Source organism: Thamnophis sirtalis, unplaced genomic scaffold (assembly GCF_051295495.1).
Source record: "Thamnophis sirtalis isolate CommonGarterSnake01/CBP01778 unplaced genomic scaffold, rThaSir2_p1.2 scaffold_4, whole genome shotgun sequence".
NCBI lineage: Eukaryota > Metazoa > Chordata > Lepidosauria > Squamata > Natricidae > Thamnophis > Thamnophis sirtalis.
In genome coordinates this window covers 104,675,538-104,686,446 of record NW_028261384.1, presented here as the reverse complement: position 1 = coordinate 104,686,446, position 10,909 = coordinate 104,675,538, and the positions used below count along the sequence as shown (strand labels likewise).

Genomic DNA, 10,909 nt, shown 5'->3' with positions numbered 1-10,909 from the left:
ACTATAAACCATGGGTAATAATCAGTGGCCTGTAACACTTATATTTCTATGATTTGTTAAAAAAAACCTACATTAAAACTTCATGTTATGATCTGATTCACATAATGTGCAAAAAATACATGAGCCAGCTATCTTAGAATGAGTGTCTTGTGCAAAATTAGAATCATTGGGTAAATCATGATTAGAGTACATAGGTAAACCATGGTTAACTTACAGAGTTCTGATTTAATTTTGCCTTAGTTTGTAAATCACCATTTACAAAGACAGCATAAGGATTTTAAAAAAATTAAATGCATGGGTTATTTGTCCCATATTAGCATAAAAAGGAAGATTTTGTATGAATCGGCAAATAATTTATTTTATTTTTATTTATTTATTTAGAATAGGAATAGAATAGAATAGAATAGAATAGAATTCTTCATTGGCCAAGTGTGATTGGACACACAAGGAATTGTCTTTGGTGCATATGCTCTCAGTGTACATAAAAGAAAAGAAAAAATACATTAATCAAAAATCATAAGTGATAGTCATAGGTTACTAATAAGCAATCAACTCATACTAGGAAACAAAACAATATAAATGGTAAAGATACAAACAACATGGTTAAAGTCATAAGTAGGAGGAGATAGATAATAGAAAGGATGAAAAGAATAATAGTAATATAGTCTTAGTAAATAGTTTTTCAGCGTAATGGGAAATAGTTGTTTAGCAGAGTGATGGCATTTGGGAAAAAACTGCCTTATGTCTAGTTGTTCTGGTGTGCAGTGCCCTACTAGAGGTTGAAAGAGGTCAGTACTATGTAAACTCAAATAATATTGTAATATAGTGATTGGCTTTAAAATAGAACATTGAAATATTGAATAACTACTTTAAAACAAATACGTATATTAATACTAGGATTTAATAAGTTAATGTAACAAATACCATTACTATTATTATTTATTTGTGTCCCAAAATGAACAATACCCAGATGCCACACTGTTCCTGTATTGATGTTGATGTATATTCTAAAAAAAATCCAAAAAACTTGGGGGAAAAAGATCCCAAGCTTTCTAATATGATGCCTTAATCACTAAACAAAACTGTTGTACAGATTTCCCTTGACTTATTATCACAACTGAGCCAAAATTCCAGTTGCTAAGCAAGATCTTAAGTGAGTTTTACCCCATTTTATGACCTTTCTTGCTATAGTTGTTAAGTGAATCACTGCACTTATTAAGTTAATTACACTATTGTAAAGTGAATTTGGCTTCCCTATTGAGTTGGTATGTTAGAAGGTTGCAAAAGGTGAGCATATGACCTGGGGCATTGCAACCATCATAAATGTGAGCCAGTTGCCAAGTGTCCAAAGTTTGATCACTTGACTGAATGAATGCCAAAATGGTCAAAAGTGTGCAAAACGGTCATAAGACTTTTTTTTTCACTCCCATCGTAACTTTGAATGGTCACTAAATGAAAGATTGCAAGTCAAGCACTATTTGTATTTATTGGAGCTGAATTTGATCTTAATCTGCTAATTGTAGTGTTGAAAGTGGGATGGGGGTATCAGTCTGCACCTTTCAAAGATTGTTTCTCAATTTTTAAATTTGAATATTCAAAATTTCAATATTATGGAAATATGTCAATGAAAATTCTAAGTCATCCAGGTGTCTGAAAGTTGAGTCAAATAGCAAAAAATCAAAAAAAGAAAAGTCCAGTTGCCATGATTCAACTTCCAGATATTATTGAAACATATTATTCCGATTCAGATGAGAATCCTTTTTAAAAAAATACTGTGTTCACTTAAATTTTGCCCTTGGGGGAATATTGAAGGTACATCTCTTACAAGATATTGCAAAAATAAATAAATCATGGAAGTCAGCTGGTGAAGTTTGCAATTTTATCTACTTGTGTAGAACCCCTTTTTGCCAGGGCTGCCATGGATACCTAAAAATAGAAGTTGTCACTTGTGTGATACATTGCGTGAACCTAATACCGTTTCTGTCATCTTTTATAGCTGGCAGGGGGAGCAATAACAAGGGATGTTCAGGAGGAAGTGGAATATGCAGGTGCCTCATTTGCGTGTGCAGGTGAATGCCTACGCATGACCCTCTCTCACCCCGCACATGGCGGATTCTATCAATTGGCACAGGCAATTAGATCGCCTGCGAACAGAACTGTTCAAGATCGTAACCCCTCAGTTTCGCATGGCATTCCGGGATCCGTCGTTCTCATACGGGCCCATCCGTGGCACATCCGGTACTACATCTCCCATCATACCGTGCGCTCTACTTCCTAGTCGATCCGAGGATCTCTGGTAGTTATAGTACTCTCCCTCCATACTTTGCTAAAGAGCCACGCCAATCGCAACTACACTTCCCAGAATGCTTGTCGGCCTCTCTTGTCCCACCCTTCTCGGTTACCCTCCCCGCCGTAAGGCCGATAGGAGTAAAATGGCTGCTACAGAGGCCGGGCCCGAACATTTTCGACGGCGATCGCCGCGCCTCCTGGTTTTGTGCTGAGGTGGGCGGGCGGAGGGGCCTAGTTTCCCGGTGGAGCCGGGTAATTACGGAAAGGATTTGGGAGGCGTGTTGGGAGAAGAGCAGATCTGATGATCGGAGCTGGGGGTGTAGAAAGCGCCATTGTAGGAGAGGGAGAGGTTGGGTGTACGCAGTGCAGGAGCGAGCACTAGAAGGGTATGAGGCATTTTGGGGTGACGCAGGAGAAGGTTGTGGGGTGAACCGTTAGTTAAGATGGGGGAGGGGAGGAAAAGATTGGGGGAAAGCCAGGACTGATCAGGAGATCATCTCACCTGGAAGTGGAGGTAGGGCACATACCGTAGTAAGAGGGAGGGGAAGCCTTTGGTGGGCTCCCTGATTTTTGGGGGTATCTCATTTCGAAATGTGGAGAGGAAGAAAATGGTAAATGGAGTGGGAGGTTGGTGTTTATGATTTTTGGGACTTGCATATCTCTGGGACAGGTCCCATTGATCATATCACCGTTTATCTGGGAAGGAAGGGGGCATGAAAGGGGAACATACCCCTTAATTTTGTGGTATGTGTTTGGTATGGAGGACAAGCTGGATTTGGGGCCTGTTGGTCTGAAGGAGGTGGGTGGGTGGGTGGATGCCTTTAATCCCTCAAACAATGAGATTTGATTGGGAGCAGGGATGGGTAACCAGAAGCCTCCATATTTATAGAAATTGTAATTTAAAATATATATAGAGAGAATAAGCCAAATTACTATGTGTGGTTGAATAACTTTTGGCAGAATTCTTGCTATGGCATTTGCCAGGGCAGAGATTGTGGCAAGAAGGGGATTAGGATACAATATGGCCATAGAAGAGAATAATGCTGAGCACAGGAAGCTGCCTGGCATAAATCAGATTGTTTAATTTGTATGATTTATTTTTGGCTGAGGTTTTCAGGTCCTCAGCAGCCTATCTATCATACTTTTTCCCAGATAAGCATGAGATTAAGTAAAAGATCTTCTGTATGCACAATGTTGCTATGGTTAATATAATAAATTATATGAAGAAATGAGGTGCAGCTCTGGTCAAAGATACTTCTGATATCTGAGAGTTGTATTAGTACAGGAGGTTTAGTAATGAAGTATCAAATTATTGATAACTTAAAAACTGTCAGGTTGAAAGCGATCGGAAAACCTAAAATGCTGATCAATATAAAGTATTGTTAATAGGTGACAGAGAGTCTTATTAAATGGTTGGAATAACATATCTTGAACAAGGTGAGATCAGAATACTGGAATTCCAATAAGCACTGAATACAATGGGCAGATTTATGTGTGATCTTAGCTTGAAATGCAGAAAAATGGAGGATCAAGATTTGGAAAGGGTAAAAGATAATAGGAAATGTTCCCTGGAGGATCTTAAAGAAATAATACAGAGCAATGCGGGAATGAATTTTTAGAAATAAATAAACTGTAAATTAAGGAGTTGGATAACTGACTTGCTAGGTATATAAAATAAACATGGTTTGAAGCTTCTTATATAGACCTTCTGTCATAGGATGAAAGTCTGGCAAAGCTCTACACATCTGCCAGATAACTGGTTCATTAAACATAAAGAATTGAGAAATAAAAAACCTATTTGGAGCTAGTATATTTTTCCTCATTAAAGGTGAGAAAGTCAAGCTTGAATATCTTCATAATTCAGAGATTCAAGAAAAATATTTTGCTCTCTAAGAATTCAATTTTGAAGCTGTTCTCTACCAGGGATACCACAACTTCTTGGGCTTTACTCCTATTATTTTCAGAGGGCTTTCCTACTATACTATGAAAATTGACGTTCAATTTTCTAGAGGCATCTTTTTAAAAGAGCAGTGGACCAAGCCTTGAAAAAACAATTGGGGACGAAATGGACAAATATTGGGAAGTTAAGTGCAATTGCAGGATTTATAAAAATAGAGAAAATGCCTTACATAAAAGAGTGGTATAGCAGAGGAAAATTTGTTGGATGGATAGTTACAATGGGAAAGGATTTAGTACCTTTTGATATAGATGTTGTAATATGAAAAATTAATCAAGAGACCATGAGCATTGAAATTTAACCTCACTGTTCATAAAAGCAAAAGCTGTTTCCCTTAATATATTTTATTTGATTGTTGTCTGTTTAATCAGTTCTGTTCTAGCAGCTTACCATGACATCAGATTCAAGTCAGTTGCTCTGAATCTCCACTGAGATCCTATCTCAGTAGTCTTATATATAAGACAATGGATACTTACTTCACTCATTATGGCAAGGGCACACAACTTATCTTAAAGACCACCAAAATTTTGCATAGAATGGTGAGGGCCATACTTCAAAGGTGGGTATTTGTTTTGAGATGGAAGTTCAGGTGCTGAATAATAGAAGGCTATCCTTTTTTCCATAGGTACCTGCTTTACAAAGCTAGGGCTTGTATATAAACAAGCAGTTTTAAATAAGTTTCCCTGCTTTGGCTAAGTCTGAAATAATTGTCTGGTTTAAAGTTGCCAATGAGGTAAGCGTTTGATACTCTTTCCTAGTGATTTTCAACCACTTTGTTTGGAAAACAATTAGAAATACCTAATTAAGGATACATTTTTAAGGGACCAATAATTATTTTATAATTTCATGTTCCTTATTGCTTTCATATTTATGAACAATCTAGATCCTGTTTTGAATGATGGGTTTCAGGCAAGTTTTTGGGAAACTTCTGGGAGCTGGTTTGAAGTTCAAATATCTAAATGTACCTTGTGCAAAATTGAGTAGTGGCTTTCCCTCAGTACAAATAGAAATAAAAATACAAATAGAAGAACTCCTTATAATACCGGTACTTAAATCTGGACTCTCATTAATCCCTTGTTCCTCTCAGCTTCTAGGATTTGTATCGCTGCAGACATGGAAGAGGAAAATCAGCGCTCACCAGTCAGGGAGGGTTCTGCACATAGTGGTGAGAAGCCAGCCAGTGAACCTTCCCTTGATTCGGATTGGGACCAATCAGGCACCCTGTGTATTGGCCACGTTATCATTTTGGTAATAGCCGCTCTAATTATTAAGAGATTATGGGATGGCATGATGGATGGGGTGTTTCTTACTGTTGCAGCATAACAAACTCATAGTGACAGGGAAAGGGAACAAAAGAAACTGGTTCATATTAGAGCAGTGCACAGGGTAATTTTGTTCAAAATTAATTTGTACTGCTGCTGGTACAGACAACATGGTGTTCTTTATATTATGTAGTCACAGGTCTTTTAAATTCTGCAATAAACATGACTATTCCTTGTACTGTTGATTGTAAGTATTATCTAAGTGTCTACAAACAACTTCATTTATAAAACATTTATTTCTTAGATTGTGACATGACAGTAAAGTATTCTAGCACTGGAAAAAGATGCAGTAAACTAGAAAATGCCATGACAGGAAGCCGTCATATCTCCTTATCATCTTAGAAAATCTATGCATCATCTTTCATTTTTTATCACAAATTAAAAGACTGTTCTGCATTTGAGAGTTAGTAAAAAATGAACTTGATATGATGCCTTATTTTGTTCCTTTTAGCATTGCAATTGCAGCATCAGGTATACCCCAATAGTAATTTTTAAGCCTCCTAAAAATTGAAAAGCAAACATCAAGTTGTACAAAATATTTGGGGAAAACAACCTTATATTTCTTATCTCAAAGCTTAAGACTTTTTTGAATCTAAGATTTTCAAGGAATCAGATGACACTTCATTGCTTCAGATGACACTTCATTGCTGCAATAGTTAATCAATATTAAACAGTTTGTCTCATGCAGCATCTTAACATATTGCCTAGATTATCAAAAAGGAACAAATCTAGAGTTACTTATTTAAAATCCATTGAAACAATGAATTTTTCAATAAAAAATAAACACATTTGAACAAAAGGAAATGGAATTTTGTTAATCATGCTGAAAATTAATTGATTTCAATTGGCTGTCTCTCTAAATTTCAATCATGATCCAGTCAAATAGGTAGAATGTTTTCCTTTTTCTACAGTATTTTATTAAATACTTATATTAAAAATAGATGAGAAATAAATAGCTAGAATTATACAAATCTAAAAGCTAAAGCATAGGTGTAAGTATAGATAGATAAACAGGATGGTTTCTTAGTATTTTTCTGTTCTTGAAAACAGCACTTCAAGGTATTAAAGCAAGAACAGAGCAGCATGAGCTATTAATCAGACTTTCAGTTCTCAAAGTAATATGTTATTTTTGATCATTTATTTTACTAAATGTAGGTGCTACAGTCTGATGATTGTTTTGTCCATGGTAAATTAAACAGTAATAAATAATTCCTAAAATTTTAACAATTTTAAGTTAATATGACTCCACCATTGAAGGACATGTTGATAACTCAAATCTAAAATGTTAAAAAAAAGCCAATTTTCAAAAAAGAAATAATTACTCTGGTAACCAGTCTGATTCCAAAAGGAAACACTATTCCATAGTGTTGCTGCCATGTCTGAGAAGTTGGATTTTCATTAGGTAATTATAAATTGAATGTGTGATTACACTGTAAAATTCAAAATGTTTTAATAAACACTCCTCTAAGAATACCAACAATAGCTAAATAGCAGTATCATTTCTATTGCATCTTAGTAGGTTATCATAGTGTTTATTCTTTAAAGTAGGTTAACTGGGAAGGATACCAATCATAATCATCCAGTGACTTGATGGTAATTCAAATTTCTCTTGCTTTATTTTATTTTCAGTTTTTGAACCAGCATGCAAGAGAATCTCTCTGAATATTTTGTAATAATTGGATTCTTAAATGTTTACGTGATTTCATCACTGTTTAGATTTTATTGAAATACATGTGAATAATTAAATGCAGATTTGCTACATGCCACCTACCCAAGGTAATTTTAAAATAGACATAAACATTGTGCTGCTTTCTTCACATTGGGTTTCAACTCCCAGCAATCCTTGCCATTTTAAAAAAAGGATATATGGAGGGCACCATGTTGCCCATCTCAGCTTTTCCTGCTCCTGAGGATAATCATTTGAGTTTCTTTAATATAGTAGAAAAAGCTTCATAAGCTCAGTGGGATATATCCTGAGTATACTGAGAGATGTTTTGTTTTTAATAATATATCTGTTCTGTACCTAAAACATACTAAATTTTGACTAAGTTCAAAAGAATTTGTGAAGTCCGTATGGCTCTTCTCCCAGCTTTGTATCGATTTGTGTTCTCTAAATAAGCAACCCAATTACTGATGGGGCTTCCAAAGCAATGTAGAATGGGCCTTTTTTGATATATGGTAAATAATGATTTATCTTTTTAATACTAATTTTTATTAATGTTTACAGATACATAGCTAAAAAAACCAATACAAACTAAATAATAATAATAATAATAATAACAATAACAATAATAATAATAGAAAAAGAAAAAAGTAGAGAGAAGAAATAGTAAAAAATATATATTAAGAAATGACTTTTCCCCTTGGTCATGACAAGTCAAGCAATCTCTGTAACTTATTACTTTCTCTCATTCTATAAAAGCTTAACCTTGATCACTAATTCAACTTAATATTCTTTCCTATGTTTTTAACAGTTTCGATTTTTAATTCTTCTAAACAGCATCCTAGAACTTGATTTCCTTTCATTTTCTCTTAGTTGTTTTTCAGAAATTTCTTCAAAACTTTAACATCTCTCTTTTGTAAATCCAAAATAAGAAAGTTATTCAAGTCATCCTTCTGGTTTGTTGTTTATAACCCCTTTTAATTATTAAGTTAGTCTGCTTCATTTGCAAATCCAGTGTAGCATCTTTATGTCATTATAATAATTTACTGTTACTTTGTAACTGCATATTTCCTTTTTTTTTTCTTTACTCAGCTCAAGTGTGTATTTTTCTAATATTTTAAAAAATACAGCAACTGCCTCTTATGCAGGAAAAGAAATTTTGGAACAAAATCTCACTATACACTGTGTTACTTGGCTATCAATCTGTGTCTTGCTGTTACTTTCCCAATTTAAAGAATTTTATCACAGTTAAATTGGATTAGTTTTCAGGTTTTTTTATGATCAAAGATTATTAGAACTAGAAATGGGCTCCTGGTTTTAACTGTATTAAAATAAAGTTTCAATGCATGTCTGAAATATTTGCTTCCAGGGAGATGTTTCCTGGAAATAAACTCCATTTTAAAAATTAACTTTTAACTAAACTTTTTAGGAACCTGTCCTGAACAAAATGTGACCATGTTGCAAGTACTTTTAAGTGTATCCAATTCAGTGGGCTCAAAACACAAAAGAGCCAGTGCAACACGCCCCTAATCAACACACACACACAGAGGTATTATTATTCACTATTACTCCATTCTTCCCCATTGCTGCTACTACTCCAACTACTACTCATAAGTACAGGTGATCCTTGACTTACAACTATTCAATTAGTGACCATTTGAAGTTACAATAGCACTGAAAAAAAGTAATCGATGATAGTTATGATTGTTGCAACATACCCATGGTCATTTAATCAAAATTTGGATGTTTGGCAACTTGCTCATAGAGCAAGAGATGGCAAACCTATTTGGCACCAAGTACCAAAAAGGGAGTGCGCATGTGCACGCTTGTCTGGGCCACAACCTGGAAGACGAGTGCCCAGGATGCATCCGTGCACCTGAAAATAATGGGCTCCTGTTTCCAGCATGCACATATGCACCGGCCAGCTAGTCTTCTGGGTTTCTGGCACACATGCACATGCGGTGATCAACTGTCCAGCATGCATGCACACGCAAGAAAATGGAAGAGCAGCTCTTCCAGTTTTCACATTGCTGCATGCACAAAAGCCAGTTGATCGTCACATGCACATGTGTGCCAGAAACCCAGAAGAGGAACGGGCAATGCTGCACGTACCAGGTGATATCGCTCCGGTCATGTGTTGCCATAGGTTTGCCATCACAGTCCTAGAGTCATGTGATCACGTTTTGTGATATTCTGACAGGCAAAATAAATGGGGAAGCCAGATTCATTTAACAACCATATTACTAGTTTGACACTGCCGTGATTCATTTAACAGCTGACAATAAAAGTTTTAAAATGGAGCAAAATTCATTTAACAACTGTTTCACTTAGCGATGGAAATTTGAGGCTCAGCTGGGGTTGAAGTCAATTTGGGGTTTTACTGCTAAAGAAAATTCTCTTTCTGGTTGTTTTATTCATAAACACACCTCTCCCCCCACTCCCCCAACATACCATCACACCAGCTTCAATTTTTATAGTCAGCGTTGTCCTGCTGGCTGTGTAGAGGTCTTAAAGAGACAGAATGAAAGCAACACAGGTGCTGGCTCTTTTCTGAACAGGCTGCCCTCTCACAGTCCTCTAAGCCGCTTTCACTTTATCTTCCAAAGAAAACAGACTATCTTGGCATAAGAGTGCTTGTGCTAAAAAGAATACCAAAAGGAACAGACCTGAAATCTTGAAGCAGTAGAGTAGATCAAGTGGGCAATTTTATATCTTGGTTAGGCATAAAATGCAGTTCAAAATTAAATCAATAGTATTAAAGCAGATTTTTACTGCAACTGTCATGGCTACTAGAATTTTCGTTCATTTTTGTGCTGAACAGAACATATGGAGTAGATTAGAATATAGAACATAAACCATGGAATAACAGAGTTGGAAAGGACCTTGGAGATCTTCTAGTCCAACCCCCTGCTCAAGCCGGAGACCCTATACCTTTCAGACAAATGGTTGTCTAGTCTCTTCTTAAAAGTGTCCAGTGATGGGGTACCTACAGTTTCTGAAGGCAAACCATTCCACTGGTTGATTGTTCTCATTGTTATAAATTTTTTCCTTAGTTCTAGATTGCTTTCTCCTTGATTAGTTTTCATGCGTTGTTTCTTGTCTTGCCTTATGGTGCTTTGGAAAATATATTGACCTTAATCTTTGTGGCAGTTCCTTAGACATTGGAACACTGCTCTCATGTCTACCTAGTCCTTCTTTTCACTAGACTAAACATACCCAATTCCTGCCACCGTTCTTCATATATACTTTAATCTCCAGCCCCCTAATCATCCTTGTTTTTCTTTGCACTCTTTCCAGAGTCTCAACATCTATTTTATATTGTGATCAAAACTGAATGCAGTATTCCAAGTGTGGTCTTACTAAAACTTTGTAATGTGGCACTAATACTTCATGTGATCTTGATTCTATCCCTCTAGTAATGCAGCCTAGGATTGCATTGGCTTTTTGGGCTGCTTCTATACCCTGTTCGCTCATATTTAAGGGATTGCTGGTAGGATTCAAAGATCCCTTTCACAATTACTGGTATTGCGCCAAGTTTCACATAGTCTATACCTATACAATTGTTTTTTTCTTGCCTAAGTATAAAACCTTACTTTTTTCTACATTGAATTTCCTTTTGTTAGTAGGGCCCAGCATTCAAGTCTTGTCGAGATCCATCTGGATTTTGAGCCTATCTTC

The 10,909-nt window shown here is 35.9% G+C and overlaps 1 protein-coding gene across 6 annotated transcripts in view; it reads left to right on the top strand.

Moving 5' to 3' along the window:
* The first annotated feature begins 2,375 nt into the window (after positions 1-2,375).
* Positions 2,376-10,909, top strand: part of SCAF1 (SR-related CTD associated factor 1) — a 36,954-nt gene continuing 28,420 nt past the window's right edge. The window contains exons 1-3 of one of the 6 annotated variants that reach the window (XM_087713649.1): positions 2,376-2,502; positions 4,872-4,979; positions 5,334-5,494. In XM_087713649.1, the coding sequence (XP_087569775.1) occupies positions 5,360-5,494 (135 nt within the window). In that variant the 5' untranslated portion in view covers positions 2,376-2,502; positions 4,872-4,979; positions 5,334-5,359. Of the gene's footprint in view, positions 2,542-2,593; positions 5,495-10,909 lie in introns of those variants that run through there. The other 5 variants (XM_087713652.1, XM_087713653.1, XM_014065735.2 and 2 more) reach the window with 5 other exon arrangements.